Raw genomic sequence first — 17,168 nt, 5'->3', positions numbered from 1 at the left:
TTGAGACATAGCAAACTTTCAAATTAGGGTACCTTGATATCAGACAGGATAGTCAAATTAACAAGGAAACACAAACATTTTTTACAACAGAGGACTCACCAAAATCTTCATGGGAGCCATGGGGAGGAATTGGAGCAGCTGTGTCTGGACTATGGAGAGGCTGGAATCTGATCTGCACATCCTGAAGGGCTCTGCAACATCCAGATAGATTGTTTTGGTTTACAAACTCGGCCTCAATAGGCAAACACCATGCTAAACAAGCAACGTTGCTTTGTGCAAAAGAAAACGAGCAGCAGACAGAGATTCCATTAAAACAGTGTACTCCACTGCCACTTCTCATTTGCATCTGACACTTGTAGCTTGTTTGCTAAAGCTTCAAGCACAGGTGCAACTGGGTCCCCACTGCTCCCCTGCACACGCATGCCTTGTGATCCTGCAATCCACAACATCCCCTATTAAAGAGAGGTTCATAATCCCAACAACTAAATGTTTGCATTATCTGCACCTAATATCTGCATTGCATTCCAAGTGCAGAATGAGGGTTTATTTGGTACATAAATGGAATTATTTTGGTGAGAACCACTTGCATTATGATGTAACCCTTTGGTCACAAAGCCCAGGACTGCTGTTTTGGGAGCAGCAAGCAAAAGGTATCTCTGTTTAGAGGAAAAGCATGCAAGGTCACTCCAGGGCAGTTAAGAGGCAGTTAGTTACCTATGGTACCATCCCATCTTGTGGGCTGGCAAAAACTGAGCCTGTAAAGTCTTGTTAAAAACTTAAAAGGCAGGCCTGGAGAACAGCTGTCCTACAAAATACTCACTTGGTGTGGACACAAAAGAGTTTGATAAGCACCCCCGCTGCTGATTCCACTGCTCCAGTACCTTGAGTACCTTCTAGGAAGAAGAAAAAAATGGATGAAATTTTATTTTTCTTTATAACAAAATATATATACTGCTTGGTTGTAATAAAACCTCTAAGTGGTTTACAAAACATATTAAAATAATCAGTAAAAACAGAAACATTTCAAAATATTTTTTTAAAAAAACATGTTTCCTTCCATGTTTAGCAGGTAAAGTCTCCTTGCTCACCTTCTGAGTAAAGTAGGATAAGGCTGCTCACAGCGTAAGAAAGTGCTCAGGATGGCTGCTCTGGGACAAAAGTACAAGCCTTACCTGCTCTCAGGCAGAAGGAGCCAAGGGGGTATGTACCATTCTAACACTCAACACTTGAGAAGAAAGACTATGACAGAATTCCAGTATCGCACAAAACCATGGTTTGTGCTAGCAGCAGTTTAAAAACAAACCATGGTGTGCTCCAAAGATATGATGAAACCATCATTTATACTGTGTGTTTTCTTGCCTACTTCCTGTGGAATCCCTGGGATGCTGTCCCTTAAATGCTCTGCTTTGGCCTATTGCAAAAAACTGACAGTCATTAACAGTCATCAACAGGTTTACCGTACCCACTGAGTCAATCACCCATCTCCTACCACCCTCCTGAGAAAATCCCCACCCCACCCTCCCACTGTATATAAAGGTCTGGCGACTTCTGTTTCAGTGTATCTGAAGAAGTGTGCATGCACACGAAAGCTTATACCAAGAACTAACTTAGTTGGTCTCCAAGGTGCTACTGGACAATTTTTTAAATATATTTCGACTGCACCAGACCAACATGGCTACCTACCTGAATCTAGCATCATCTGTTGTTTGCTTCTGTTTTGGCATCTTTGTCTTACACTGTTGATATATTGGCAATCACATTAACAGCTGAGACCAAAGCAGTAGACAAACTGTTAGCTGGGTGACCACCAGGAACCCAAACTAAGAGCCACTCAAGTACTTCTGTTTCCATCCAATCAGGCATGGCGGACTCCCAAACCAACAATTCAGACTTCAGTCCAAATGGCAGGTTTCAAGTCAGCTTCAAACTATGGGTTTCACATTATAGTTTGTGGGCCAATGACCAATCATGGTTTACAGGTTTGGACACCATGACAAACCAGTTAAACTTTGTAAACCATGGTTTTGTGTGACTAGAGAAGCAAAGCTTGCCTAGCATTTGGGGAATCAGGCTAGCTACCAGAGAGACAGTCATCTTTCTCTTCCTTACTTTTGATGAGACACATCTTTTATCACTCACCTGCACTAAGGCCATCGGTCTCCTCTTCCGCTGGCAGGACCTCTGTGTGTCTCAGCCGGCAGCGGCTGACCACCTGGATGCCAAAACTCAGGACTGGATGGGTCAGCAGAAACTCTGAGATGGAGCTGAAATAAGCTTTGCCCTCCTCCTGGTTCTGCACAAGTTCCATCACATACAAGACCTAAGAGGAAAGAATCAGGTAGATACCCTGTAGTAACGTAAGCAATAAGGGGCTCTTGTACCAGGAAGGACACAAGTGCACCTGCACCTTGGGCCAAGGAACAGGCTAGGGACAATGGGAGAAGCCAACACACTGCCTCTCCCCAAACCCAGCATGAAAGTTGGTCAGCAGTACTGAACTAATTCTGGATTCACAGATCTTTTCTGAAAATGAGAACTTTTAAAAGTTTACACCCACTAAAAGGAACCGAATGCTTTGCTTAATCAAACAGCTGCTGCTAGCCCCAACCATCTCTTTTATATGTTAACAACAGGCCCCACACTCCCTAGCCTAGCAGTATTGCAGATGCCTTTTCCTCTTGCACCCAACCTCTCAACAGAACTTGCCTACCTTTCTCTGCACATCACTCAAAATCAGGTATTCTGCTGAGAGATCCAGGCAGGCCTTCAAACTAGGAAGGACACTCATGGAGCTGAATATATCCGGAGAAAATCTGAAAATGACACAGTGAAAACAGTTTCCCTCAGATGTCTACTAATAATCTTTCTCTTTAGTGACGTGTTGTGTGCATTGCTGAAGCCTGCCTTTTTAGGTACATAGAGAGCCGCCTTATACAGAATCAGACCATTGGTCCATCTAGTTCAGCATGGTCTACTCCGATTCTCCAGAATTTCAACCAGAAGTATTCCCCAATCCTACCTGGAAACACCAGGGATGGAATCTCGGAACTTCTGCATGCAATACAGATGCTCTAACACAGAGCTAAATCATTGGCAGGGGGACAAAGACTGTTAGTTGCCCTTCTCGGTTATCCTTCCACACACACACATTCATTACGGGCTCCTACCATGCACAACTGATGACTAGAGCAATACTTACCGGACAGTCTGTAGGCAGGTCCATGATACAGTGCACCACATCTTCAGCTCTCGATTCTGTTCTGCTCCTGTGATGAGAAACCTCCAGAAGGGAACTCTGCAGAAATGAAAGGATGGATGAGAAGGAACGAGTGATGACTAGAAACGGCTATTTTGCTTGCTCCATAGCTTTATTAATTTGTTTGCCTTCACACTATTCCAGCCACGTGAGTGGGGAGTCGGGATGTGGGGAGATGTTGGCTGTGCTCTGTCACGTTCCCAACAGGCCATCTCTCCAAGTCCTCCACACATTCAGGCTCAACTTTTGCAATGGGACGCCTCCTCTATCTGTGTAGGCTTCCTGCGTCATACAGAACTCTCAACACGCAGGGACCTAAATCATGTGGGGCGCCTATAGAAGTAGAAAAGGCTCCCCACTGCAAGACCTCAGCCAAAATCCATAGAAGTCAAGATAGCTATGAGCCCTCAGGAACATAATGGAGGTGGTGGGGCCAATGAGCACACCCCTACTTTCCTTCTCCAATTGTGTAGAGGGGTGAAAGCCTGAACAGCAAGCCTCTGAAAATTCTTAACTGGCAGATTTTCTCTCATACAAGTTGATGCCTCTTCTCAAAAACAACTAGATACCAGACTCTCTTAACTGGCTGATTCTCTTTGCTCAAACCAAAGCATTACAAGATTGTGGTACAAAGACTGGACCTACAGGACATGTGAATTGTACTCATGTGTGCATAGGTAATCAGCATACCATCAGTTGCTGGGAGCCTTAGCCCATTCTCCTGTGGGTCTGCTCCCGTCTGTTAACTTCTTGCAAGGATGGGGAAGGAAGAGGAAAGAGGGGTTGTTCCACATGGGTGGAACTGCCACTCAACATCTGCTCCTCATTCCATGCTGTACTTGGGAATGAGGGGCAGGTAGGTAAGTATATCAACATTTCCTGGTACAGCAGCAGTGCTAGGTCATATTATGCCACACTCTACTCTTATTGCAAACACAGGGGGAGTTCGTTTTCCAGTAACTTGATCCCTATAATTTACACTATCTTAAAAAGAGTACAGAACTCAGGAACCTTAATAAAGCTTATGGATCAACAGGCAGCCAGAACTGACACCAAATTTGAAGCCAGAGACTAGGTTTCCAGTTTACGTCAGGCTCATAGACACTCCAGCCACAAGTGTTCAAGTAATGAGGGGAAAACTACAAGGCATGCCTATGTTGCATCCCACAATGCTTCAGAAATAATCTTTAAGTTAAAATTACAGACATAAAGGCTCCTCCTTGCCAGCACTTACACCTGGAGGAATAGAGGAACTAGACTAGAAAGTTGTAAATGACTGATCTGTAGGGTCCTGTTACTTTATTATAGCAATGAACCTTCATGGGGTAAATACAGAGCAAATATATTTATTTTTCCATACCGTCCTGCTTCCCACCAGAAATGGGACACCCTTAGCAAATAAAAACAGAATCATGTCTTACTCTGGATCTTGTTTTTTATGGTTGTCACAGAACAGCAAGCAGGAGAGAGGTCTCCCATCATGAGGCTTCCATTCATGCAGGCACCTAGGTAGGAAATCAAAGAAATGATGACTGAAAGCCCGCTCCTTCATAACTGCGGGTGTGAAATGGCTCCTTTAGGCAGCAACTTGCTCTCAAGAATCCAAACATTGTTTACAAGTGGACGGTCAGACAATAGAGCACAAGAACTTTAATAAAGCTTGGAGGTCAGATGCTTTGGACCACAATTTCATCAGCTCCAATCAGCATGGGAAAGAGGATGGTGTGAGTTGTAACCCAAAATATCTGGAGAGCACCAGGAATATTGTTGTAGAACAACAAAGTCATGCCAAATTAGGACTATGTTTGGAGCAAGGGACTGGGCATGTAAGTAGGTTTGAGGCACACAAAATCAAGAGACACTGAGCTTCTGAAGTTACCTTGGTTCATCCTGCCCTTCTATGTAAATCTGCCAGAATTTGACAAAGCCATCATGGCTTGCGGTGGCCAAGACAGTTCCATCTGGGGAAAGGGCTCCCTCACTCAGACGCTAGAAAGGAACAGGGGGAAAAAATCAGCTTTCACTCAGCAATACAACTTTAATGAAATACAAAGCAATGACCTGGTTTGCACCCAATGATAAGCTGTGGTTTATTTAGCTTAAATGTGCTTGCTTATGCCTGAACCCAACCTGGTCAACTGTGGTTTGTTTGTGGCCAAGAAACCAGAATACTGTATGTAATCATGCTTTAAAACTGGCTTATGAATCGTGGCTTGCAATAGCCATGGCTTCTTATTACACCTGAACTTAACCCTGGTTTGTTTTGGTCCCCCACCCCAGACCATGACCCAGCTACAGATGCACAAGTGTTTAGAAAATGCAACCAATGTAAGGTGAAATAAGCCGTGGTCACTTTGCTCATCTGTCATCCTGGTTTGTTCAACAAAGCAAAGTTACGAGTTAGTGTTACATGTGGAAAAACCCAACATGGTTGTGCTATACATGTGAATCACATTAATAACCTGATGTTTCTTTCCTTCTTTCTTTTTATACAGTGAGTGATTATCAACTTTTATATCAGCAGCAGCACATATTGCCAATTTGAGCCAAAGTACTTTCGATTTCCCAGGTGTTCAGTATGTTAAGTTGATAAAAAATTAAGACATTTGGGGGGATATATGTTACGGTACTTTTTCATTCTGTATTCTCCAGGTGACAGCCTCCATCACCATCTTGGGCTCAGCTGCCATCAATGCACTGACTCCCTCTGGCTCTGACTATTTTAACTTCTCCCACTACCTCATGCATCTTTGGATCAGTGAAGTGTCAAGCACCTTTCCATTCACAGCAGGACTCTTACCCAGTCATGCTTTCAAACATCACGCTGTGCCCTCTCACCTCACTTCCCATTTTAAAGAGGCTTCTTTTGTCCCCAGTGCTGTTAAACCAAGACATAAAGCTGTGCCATACAAAGAGCCCCCTTAAGAAGAGGCTGGAAGTTTTCCACCCATAAGTGTGCTTTGAGGGGGAGGGAAATACTGTCACAAAACCACACAATGGAAAGGTGAAAAAGATGCCATCTTTACTTGTCGAGTCATAAAGGCCTGTTCTTTGCCATATGGGAAAAGCAGGATCTCAGCAACAGTCTAATAAGGGATGATAGGAGTAGTAGTTCAGCAAAATCTGCAGAGCCAAAGGTCCTCTGCTTCTGGTCTAATAGCTCACACACTCCGACCCTTTTGCCATTGATCCCATAAACCAAGTGGATGAAGCCACAGGCCTCTTAAGAATATTGAAAACTGTTGGATTAAGGAATTAAACATACGTAACAGATGGCTCAGCTCTGTAACGGGAGACAGACACCAATGACAGCAGCAGAACTCTTACCGTGCTGTGACCTTTTACCACAATAAAGCCCTCTTTGATGCTGGTCACTTCCACTGGCCATGAATTATGATTGGCTCGGATTATATCAAGGTCCCAAACCTCTGCCTGCAAAATGAAGAGAAGAAGGAAGTACACAAACTGCATACTGAAGCTCTGCCAGGAGTGAACATAAAGTCACCTGCCATTCCAGTTACCACCTCGCTCTGCATACACTATCCTCCCATGCACTCTGCACCATCTCCTGTGTTTATTCCTCACAAGTACCACACCCAAAAATAGCACAACACAACCACACTTGCCAGACTTACAAAAATAAAAGCAGAGGCTGACTTGATAAAACTTGTACCGGTTTACATGCTGTGAGGTGCTTTGTGCATGGATGTATAAGAACCTGGAAAATTGACCTAACCATGGGGCACATCTTTCTAATTCCTTATATACAACTTATTAGTACCTCAATACGAACGACCGCCTTACGAAAGAAAAGAAATCAAAACTTACCCTATCCTCATGTAAGAGTGCCAGGGTCTGACTGCCTTCCTCACAGCTCTCCTCATTCTCATCTGGGATGAAGGGACACCATATGATCCTCCGGGAGCTGTTCAGAGGAGTCCCATCAGGTCGCTTGATGTTTACCAGGATCTCCTCCCTGATCACCAAGTTAAGGAACAGCTACAAATCACTTTCCTTTGTAGTATCAACTGCTTTGTGATTTATCCCAGATGTAGTAGAAACAAACACACAGCCTTGCATAGTCGGCTTTGGGAAGGCAGTGTGAGGGCTGAGTGGGGGATGGGGAGAATCAGATTTTGGTCTCACTCCACCCACTATGCAACAATGCAGTGTGTGGCCCACAGGATCCGTTTTGAAGTGCTTTGAGACCCACTTGGTATGACAAGTTGGGCCGCCCTGTGCTAGGTAGTAAACTAGGATTAAACCACAGCTTCCTGGTTTGGATATATTGGGTAACTGTGGTTTAAGCACAACAATAATAATAACAACAGTAATAATTTATTATTTATACCCCGCTCATCTGGCTGGGTTTCCCCAGCCACTCTGGGTGGCTTCCAACAAAATGTTAAAAATACAATAAAACACATGTGACATACGCGTGTGAGAGCTTGATGTCTATTCTCATCTTAATGAGCCATAGTTTATTAAGCCACAATTGTTACTGGTGAAGGAGACCTTTGAGTCACAATACAAGGAGTCAGAGTCTTGTTTCCTGAGTGGATAACTTGCAAAAAGAAAATATGTATAATGCTTGGATGCTGGCTGGCAGAAATACCCGTATTTTTCGCTCCATAACACGCACCAGACCATAACACGCACGTAGTTTTTAGAGGAGGAAAACAAGAAAAAAAATATTCTAAACGAAATACAGTGGTGCCTCGCAAGACGAAATTAATTCGTTCCGCAAGTCTTTTCGTCTTGCGAGTTTTTCGTCTTGCGAAGCACGGTTTCCCATAGGAATGCATTAAAAATCAATTAATGCGTTCCTACGGAAACCGCCTTCAGACCAGGTCCGGGGACAGTCTGTCCCCCGACCTCTTCTGAAGGCCAGCGGGGGGCGAAAGTCTTTGCTCCCCCCTGCCTGCCTTCCCGGGAGAGCGGAGAAACGCAGCGCTGCGTTTCTCCGCTCTCCCGGGAAGGCAGGCGGGGGGAAGCAAAGACTTTTGCCCCCCGCCCGCCTTCAGAAGAGGTCCAGGACCTTCTGAAGGCGGGCGGGGGGCAAAAGTCTTTGCTCCCCCCCGCCTGCCTTCAAAAGCCGACCGAGGGCTTTTAAAAGCCCCCGGGAAGGCAGGCAGGGGGGACAAAGACTTTTGCCCCCCGCCCGCCTTCGGAAGAGGTCCTGGACCTCTTCTGAAGGCGGGCGGGGGGCAAAAGTCTTTGCTCCCCCTGCCTGCCTTCAAAAGCCCTCCGGGACAGCGGAGAAACGGGCTGCGTTTCTCCACTCTCCCGGGAAGGCAGGCAGGGGGGAGCAAAGACTTTCGCCCCCCGCCAGCCTTCAGAAGAGGTCCAGGACCTCTTCTGAAGGCGGGCAGGGGGCAAAAGTCTTTGCTCCCCCCGTCTGCCTTCAAAAGCCATCCGGGATAGCGGGAAGCACTTCCCTGCTATCCCGGACTGCTTTTAAAATGCTGGCGGTGGGGAGCAAAGCCTTTTGGCCCCCGCAGGCCTTCCTGGACCTCTTCTGAAGGCCGGAGGGGGGGAAAAGGCTTTGCTCCCCACCGCTAGCATTTAAAAGAGGTCCCCGGAGATTTCCCTATGGGCTTTCTTCTTGCGAAGCAAGCCCATAGGGAAATTCGTTTTGCGAAGCGCCTCCAAAACGGAAAACCCTTTCGTCTAGCGGGTTTTTCGTCTTGCGAGGCGTTCGTCTTGCGGGGCACCACTGTAGTGGATATATGATTTTTGTGGTTCATGCTGTGGCCACAGACATGTGATTTGACAGTGAGTTTTGAGTAGCCCAATGCAAAAATCCTGAGGATCCATGCTTTGTAACCATGGAGGAGGGAAGGAAGGGGAACCATGGATCCTCTGCTCACGACTGCAGCAGATCCCCCCCGCCACCCGCAGGCATTCGCTCCATAACACACACAGACATTTCCCCTTACTTTCTAGGAGGAAAAAAGTGAGTGTTATGGTGCAAAAAATACGGTAAATACTAGTACATAAATACTAGTACATCTCTTTAAGGCAGGGATGGGGAAACTTTGGCCTTCCAGATTTTCTCAGTTGTCAACACCTATAAGCCCCAGGCACCATGGTCAATGGCTAAGAATGACAATATCTGGAAGGTCACAGGTTCCCTGCCTAAGATACAGAAATAAACAGTGCCCACTTCCTATCTTGTAGTTACAAAGTTGCCTAAGTATCTAACAACACTGCAGCTATTTCCTACGAAGAACAGTACTGAGAGATAAGATACTGGATTTTTCCATTCTCCATGGCCAGGCGCCAGACAAAGAGGTTGCCAGCTTCATCCAGGCAAGCGAGCTGGTTGGAGTTGAGGTGAGCAAAAGCCAGGTCTGCCACTCCACCTGTGAAGCCCTTCAGCAGGGTTCGCTCTGCCGTGCTAACGCTCAGAACCCGAACCATTGCAGAGCCATTGCTGGCACCTGTCAAAGAACAGCAACAAGAAAATGACAGTTAAGATGGCTGAGGCAATGCCAGTGCACTTTCTACAGGTGTGGGGAAAGCAAGGGGACCACAGTCCAACACAAGGCCACCACAAGAAGCCTAGCCTAGCCAAAAGAACCAAGTTGATGGAGAGATGCCTCACCTCTAATGGCATATGCCAGGTAGGCATTTGACACAGCAATCAGGTTACCATAGTAATATTTCTGCTCCCAGTCATACCTGGCCACTGGCTGGATTTTTACCTGAAGGGCAAAAAGGAAAACAAAGACCAGCTGAAGTGTGGAATTAAATTCAACATTTGCCAAAATAGGGACAAGGCATCCATCGCTGAACATAAAACTGTAATATCATCTATATATGCTCAGGAGAGAGGAAACAGCCAACACCTAGTTCAGGAGTCACCAGTCCTGTCCCCTTCTTCAAGAGATGCTGGGGACTGAACTGGAGACCTTCTGCATGGAAAGTATGTGCTCTGTGTGGCACTATGTGAACGAGTCTTTAGGGACCTTTGGGCTCTTATACCGTAATCCTTCTTCCCAGGTACCATGATTCCCACTGCCCTCTCTGGTTTGCAGAAACTGTTTGGGATGAAATTGCAAGCTACAGTTTGTCATAAACCAGGAGAAGGCAGGGAGGGAATCATGGCACATGAAAGGAAGGTGACTGGAAAGGAACTCGGGGACGTGGGAATTCTTAAGGACTTTTTCATATATCATCAAGTGGTTAAAGGCTACATCTGAACCAGCCCAAGACAGCAGTTTGAAGCTAGTGCCTCAATCCCCAACCTCACACAACCATTTTCTTGTGAACAAAGGCTTCCCATGGCACTTAGGCCTGTCACCACTGAACATTAGAGGGAATGCTAATATGCACAGAAAACAGGCTATTCCAAGACTGAGGCATGGATGCCTGCTTTAAAAAAAGTCTAAGAGAAGCACCACAGTACTCAATCCGCCCCTCCAACTTATTACGCTCTTCAGCCTCATTCACCAGCAATCCAGGCACTGACTCCTTAAATCAGGGCTGAGGAACCAGGTCTCCAGATGTTGAACTCCATCTCCTATCAGCCCCATTCAGCATAGCCACAATGGTAAGAGATGGTGAGAGTTGTAGTCCCATGACATCTGGAAGATCTCAGGTTCCCCTCCCTGCTTTACACGCTTGAAAAGATGGCAAGTGGTGCCCCAACTGGTTTTGTACATTGTCCAGATGAATCTTTCCGCTTTTACCTTGTTGCTCCCTCTAGCTTTACTGGTGATGCTAGAGTCGCTGCTGGCTACTATCTCAACATCTTTAGCAGTTATCACCATACAGGTAGAGCTATCATCTCCAGAGAGGCAGCTAAAAGAAAAGGAGAAGAAGTACTCAAAACAAAAGACCTCAAGGACAAACAGCTTTTGTTATGGAGAGCTAGGGAAAAGTTAGGGATATGACTACTGAAGGCCCCCAATTAAACATACATGCCTGTTACTATGAAGTAGCAATTTTACCACTTGTCTTTCCTGCTGCAAATGGTCTTTCATGGACAAATGAGCGCTTTACTGGAAGCAACACAAGACAGCAAACAATGCAAACCACAAGTTGCAAACCTCAATCCCAGTCCCTGTCAATGAAGCCTCCATTATTGTACAAAATGTATCCCCATTAAGCTGTGTATGAATGTAGTCCCTCAACTGTGGAGACAACGCACTATCTTAAATTTGAGTCTCTCTGTATCAGAAGCTACAAACAATGTTACACAACTTTAAAGCAGTAATCAAGAAAGCTGGAAGCCCAGTCTTTGTAGGAGCAATTACCGAGCTGAGATTTTTCAGCAGACCCATGACAAGCTCTCCACTTTCTCCCACCAAGATACCTACATGACTTGCTTCTCCTGAAGTGCTCCCAGAGGAACTGCTTGGGGTACTGGCTTCGTCAAGGAAGCTCCATCTCCAGATGCTATGGGATCTGGCACCAGCAAGCCATTCAGGTCTCCATTGTATGAAGTGGATGATCTCTGGTTTTCGTTGACTGAACCTGAATGGGGGGAGGGGGGAACAGAGCCAATGTTCACATTTATGCAGGCATTTAAAGGGTCATGAAAGTTTCTGAACCATACAGTCTCCCTTTGATGGTCCCCTGTCCCAGATGAAAAGAACATAACACGGGAGAGTGGTTTCATTCAAAAGAAATGCCAAACTCTCTCTCTTTCTACTGAAACAGGAAACAAGGAGCCCATCAATATAGTAATGTTCTAGAGAAGATATGAAAAACATTCTGTCCAAGGACAGAAAACCTGAATCAGTGGTCCTCCTCTACAATTAAAAGGTAAGTGTTTTGCTCAAGGAAAGACGGCTTGAAGATATAATGCCAATCCTGGCCTAACTGCACTGGCTGCCGATTAGTTTCTGGGCCCAATTAAAGTGCTGGTTTTGACCTATAATGCCTTAAACAGCTTAGGACTGCAACACCTCATGGACTGCCTCTCCCCATATGAACCGACAATCATCATCTGCAATCATTATCTGAGGCCTTTCTTTGTGTGCCTCTTTCGTGAAAGGTCCAGAGCAGGGGTCAGCAAACTTTTTCAGCAGGGGAGCAGTGCACTGTCCCTCAGACCTTGTGGGAGGCCAGACTATTTTTTTTTAAAAAATGAACCAATTCCTATGCCCCACAAATAACCCAGAGATGCATTTTAAATAAAAGCACACATTCCACTCATGTAAAAACACACTGATTCCCTGACCATCCACGGGCCAGATTTAGAAGGCGATTGGGACGGATCCGGCCCCCGGGCCTTAGTTTGCCTACCCATGGTCCAGAGTGTGGCAACACAGGAACGGGACTTTTCTGCAGTGGCTCTCTGTTGGTGGAATGCTCTCTCCAGGAAGACTTGCCCGGAGCCTTTGTTACATATCTTTAGGCACCAGACAAAAATATATCCCTCTTCTCCCAGGCCTTTGGCTAATTAAACAAACTATTGCTTTTTAAACTGTGTGTTGGAGTTTATTTGTTTTTTGGTACTGTTAATATACTACATATTTTTGTGATTTTATATTGTAAACCATCCTGTGATCCTTTGATGAAGGGTAGTATAGAATTATTAATTCTTAATAATTATTCTTATTATTATTAATCAATAAAAGCATGATGGATGATGACATAACTACACACAAAGACTATTTCAGTCAAAGGCTAGATTAAAAAAGAAAGTTTTAGAATCGCTATGAAAGCTCAACCGAGACGTAGTTCCTCTAAGCACTTCAGTTCAGTGAGAAGCCTCCATACTATGAGAATAAAGGAGAATGGAAGGGTGGGCAGGGAAAATGAAAAATGTGGCCTGCTTCTCTTTTTGGTTTGAAAGTCATAACTGAGAAGGCTTGCCTTCTAGCTGTGCCTATCCTAATGAGCTGTAAAGCATGGAGCCAGTAACACCACTTGATGACTAGGCTTCAACTGGGAAGGATTGTGTGGGGAAAGGTATTCCCCAAACTCTTGATGGGGCTATATGATTTTGCCAGAACACTTAAAAATCTCTGGATAACTGCCATTCCAGATGCTGACTTCTGTTTGTTCCCGAAGGCTAGAATAGACCTGGGAAGGGAGTTAGAAACAAACAGGCCGCGGAATTAGAGAAAAGACAAAAAACAACTTTTCTAGGCAGGTTTACCAGTAGCAAGAAAGGACATATGGGACAGAACCTATTTCTACTGTTTCATGTGCTGTGAGAAGTTGGGGCTCAGCAATCCTGCTGGGTAGATGTTAGAAGGTCAAAATCAATTGCTTCAGCCATCTTGAGCCAGGGGATTGTTGTGGAGAATCCAAAAACCCAGGGCCAGAGAAGTCAGCTGATGATCCTGGGTAAAATTCCTACCCAGTCCCCTTAACTGATGACTAATGCTAGTTTCATACTAGAGTGCAGCATGGCTCAATGCCATAAAGTAACACCGTGAGAAGAGGAAAGGTAGGTGGGTGGGTGGCATGTAGGCAGAGCACACAATGTTAGTTCTGTACAGACAGTGAATGGACCACAGGGGGAAAGTTCCCTCTCTGCCCTCCTCAGGCTAAGTTCCCCCACCCTTGCCAAGCCATAATCTGATTGTGTGAGGAGACACAGAAGGCATGCTGAGGAAAGGCAGAGCTGGCTGTTGTGAGCTGCCTGCCTCACATACGATGTAAGTTCCACCCAACCAGAACACAGGACCCTCCGTGAAAATGGGGTCCCAGCCTTGTATGAAAATGTGCATGCCTATGGTCATAAGCTCAGGGGCACAGCATATGCTTCACATGCAAATGGTCCCAGGTTCAATTCCTTGCATCTTTAGGTAGGGCTGGGAAAGATTCTCAATTGAGGATCCTGCCTGAAGTCTGACTGGAAAGCAGCTGCCAATTTGGGTAGAATCAAAACTGAGTGAGATGGATCAATGCTCTGGCTTGGTATAAAGCAGTGAACAGCAGTGAACGATGTCTATATATTCCTATGCTGATCAGTGAATCACACAGAATACTAAGGATCAACTTTCGCTTTCATTTCACTTAGTTTCACATGGTTTCTTGTGGTTACAGGGACAGTTGAATAACAAAGATAACGCCTACTGGAGGAATCAAAATCCAGAGCAAGTTCAAGGAAAGGAAAGTAATAGTAGCAAAGGCATTTCCTATTTTCCACTAGAATAAAGAAATTGCCTACTGCAAATTGAGTTAATATCCATATCATTGCCCTCCACCCCCAGTAATTCTGCTATCAATCCACACTCTGCCCTGGGATATGTCAGTGATCTGAATATAGTAAGTCCTTCCTACAAATAATTAAGAGATTGGTGAATACTTTACAGCAGAGCCTTTGCTCAAAAGCTGGATATACATGCAGCACAGTAGGAACTAAACGCCACCATCTAGCCCAACCGAGCTGGGTGAGGTTATGGCAGGAAATGTCAACAGGCACAGTACGCTGCTCACATGAAATGGTTACTGCTGCAAGCACCATGGAAACAGTATCTCACAAAAGACAAAAAGGGAGGGATCTGGCTGGAGAAGTTCAGATAAAAATCTAGGATGCATCCTGCACCTAAGTATACTGTATTAGTATTATAATATGTGCAGATAGGTATATCATATTCATAATAGCCATTCAGTTGTTTTTACACCAATGGAGAATGACAACATTGCCCCCATATACCAATGTTCTTGTTCATGACTTATGAGGCTAATGCAGTTTCCAAGGCAGAAATGTTGTGATTTCCTCCTCAAATAAAGTACAGCACAGCATGCTAATTAGACACTTTACTAAAGCAACAGGTGCATTCCAAACTATCCCTTTAAAGACAAACCTCTTCCATACTCTGCACTGCAGATATTTCTAAATTTATGAAATTTCCAAAACTAGAAAGCTACTCGCTCAACTTTGTCCATCACTCCATCCCCACATTATTCTTACCACAATACTAACCAGGCAGATCACCTATCAGTGGGGAGATAGCGTCTCAGCAAGGGCACTATTTGATTTGGCTGCCTTGTCATGTCCAGTGCAGGATACATCCTGGAGCACTGCCCAGACCTCCCTCTGGATAGGTAAGGAACCTGCTCAGGTATGACTCTGGCATAAGCCACAGTCTTACCCCTACCTTCATCTTTGCCTTGTCTGGATTCAATCTCAAGTGTTTTGTTTATGTCATCCATTTGCCTGTGGCCTCCTCACACTGTTCAGATCTGAGACAGCCATTGCTGGACACTTATGTAATGAACTAGAAACCTGGGTGTCAACTTCTTGTTAATTATATCCAACTCTAAAGCTCTGATAATATTTCCCAGCACCTTCATGTAGTTGTTGAGAAACACAACTTGTGGAGTACCACAACTAACTGTGCCCCCTCCAAAAAAAATTCTGAAAGCAGCTGGGTAGCGGGGGGAAAGGCATAGAAGTGGGAGACCAGGCACACCAGATATATGTTCAGTATACAAAAATGTTATGATCTACAGCAGGAGTGGCTAACTCATGACTTGGTAAGTCAGATAAGGCCATCATTTTTTTCTGGCCCTACAAGACCCTACCAAGTGGTAAAATAGGGTTTAGATCTGACAACACTATTGCTAAGTCCTCCTTCCAGCTTGAGAAATGTAGCAAAAGCAGCTATTAATACAGAGAATTACAACTGGAATATGACTACAAAAACAAAGAAACCAAAGAACGTACATTAAGGAAAGGTCAAGTCATCCAGTATTTGCTAAAGAGCCATAGAATAACAGTACTGAATCACTAGTTGTTCATTCTCAGCGCCAGCTTGAGCAGCCTGGCCAACCACACCTTGCCTAGAGTGCCTTCACAAGCATCTGCAGATATATGACACCAGACTCTGGGCTGCAGGCTTAAAAAGCTGCAGGGGGAAAGGGCCTTTGAAAAAACAAGCAGTCAAAGTCAAACCAAGTGCCTGCTCCATTAAAGAAGGGGGCGGGGCAGAAGCAGAACATGAAGGGGGTGGGGTAGAAAGAGGCAGCCACGTTTGAAAGAAAGCTGAGCACCACACTCCACCAAAAAGAGCAGAAAGTACTGATGCAAGAGCCACTGTTGCAGAGGACCTTTTTAGTCAGATGGGACTTTTTGGCCCCAAACGGGAAGCCCCATCCTTGAGTTCTGGTTACTCAGAAGTAGGTCTCCACTGTGCTCAAGGAGGCTCACTTCCAAAGAAGTAGACGCAGGATTGCAACTCCCTACCGTAACCCGGCACAACCAGACAACAAATCCCATCATGCTCCGTTGGGTTTACTCCCAAATAAGCGTGTATATAGGATCGCGACCCCCTGGGCTCTTCTCCCGCCCGTCGCCTCCCGCCCTCCTGCCAGCGCAGTTGGCGCTTTCCCGCTCACGCGGGATGGGCTGAGCAAAGGGGAGCACCGCCGCCCGAGACCACGAGCCTCTCACTTCCCAAAGGAGCTGCTTCCAAGGAAAACCCCCCGCCTTCTTTTTAGGGTCCCGGCCCGAGAGCCTCACCGCTCGGCCGATCCAGCTTGAGGATGTCTCGGAGATGCTGAGTCGCGTCCTCGATATCGATGCTCGCGGAGGCCATTGGGCCCCGCCAAGTCCGCCAGCAGTACCACAGCTACCGCGGCTTCCACCGCCCGGACAGGCCAAACCCCGCTTCTCCGCCCCCACTTCCGCTTCCGGTCCGGTCATTGCTTTCCTTCCCCCAGGCAAATGGTATCCAGACGTCCGGGTTCCGCCTCTCCCAGCAGAGAATAAATACAGATAGTGTACGAGGCAGGCAGAAGCGCGCAGCAAGGAGAACGAGGCCCGGGAAGAGGGCCCCCCTCGCACGTACAACCTGTGGCCTTTTAAACTGTGGGTAGCTGGGGGGTATTGTTTTATATGTTCATTTATTATGTATGTTTGTATTTTTACTTTGGCCACCTCATGAGAAAAGACCCTGATGTTGGGAAAGATGGAGGGCACAAGGAGAAGGGGACGGCAGAG

At 45.7% G+C, this 17,168-nt stretch overlaps 1 protein-coding gene across 2 annotated transcripts in view; it reads right to left on the bottom strand.

Moving 5' to 3' along the window:
* EDC4 (enhancer of mRNA decapping 4) overlaps nucleotides 1–16,855 on the bottom strand; it is a 33,132-nt gene extending 16,277 nt beyond the window's left edge. Inside the window, exons 1-14 of one of the 2 annotated variants that reach the window (XM_081920258.1) lie at nucleotides 16,689–16,855; nucleotides 11,581–11,737; nucleotides 10,951–11,062; nucleotides 9,864–9,963; nucleotides 9,510–9,699; nucleotides 7,085–7,232; nucleotides 6,584–6,688; nucleotides 5,136–5,245; nucleotides 4,678–4,761; nucleotides 3,200–3,295; nucleotides 2,711–2,813; nucleotides 2,140–2,320; nucleotides 821–893; nucleotides 100–191 (exon numbers count right to left, since the gene is read on the bottom strand). In XM_081920258.1, the coding sequence (XP_081776384.1) occupies nucleotides 100–191; nucleotides 821–893; nucleotides 2,140–2,320; nucleotides 2,711–2,813; nucleotides 3,200–3,295; nucleotides 4,678–4,761; nucleotides 5,136–5,245; nucleotides 6,584–6,688; nucleotides 7,085–7,232; nucleotides 9,510–9,699; nucleotides 9,864–9,963; nucleotides 10,951–11,062; nucleotides 11,581–11,737; nucleotides 16,689–16,764 (1,627 nt within the window). In that variant the 5' untranslated portion in view covers nucleotides 16,765–16,855. The remainder of the gene's footprint in view (nucleotides 1–99; nucleotides 192–820; nucleotides 894–2,139; nucleotides 2,321–2,710; nucleotides 2,814–3,199; nucleotides 3,296–4,677; nucleotides 4,762–5,135; nucleotides 5,246–6,583; nucleotides 6,689–7,084; nucleotides 7,233–9,509; nucleotides 9,700–9,863; nucleotides 9,964–10,950; nucleotides 11,063–11,580; nucleotides 11,738–16,688) is intronic. The other variant, XM_081920259.1, reaches the window with a different exon arrangement.
* Nucleotides 16,856–17,168: the final 313 nt, after the last annotated feature.

Source organism: Podarcis melisellensis, assembly GCF_964234715.1.
Source record: "Podarcis melisellensis genome assembly, chromosome: 8".
Classification (NCBI taxonomy): domain Eukaryota; kingdom Metazoa; phylum Chordata; class Lepidosauria; order Squamata; family Lacertidae; genus Podarcis; species Podarcis melisellensis.
This window is presented reverse-complemented; position numbering and strand designations above follow the sequence as displayed.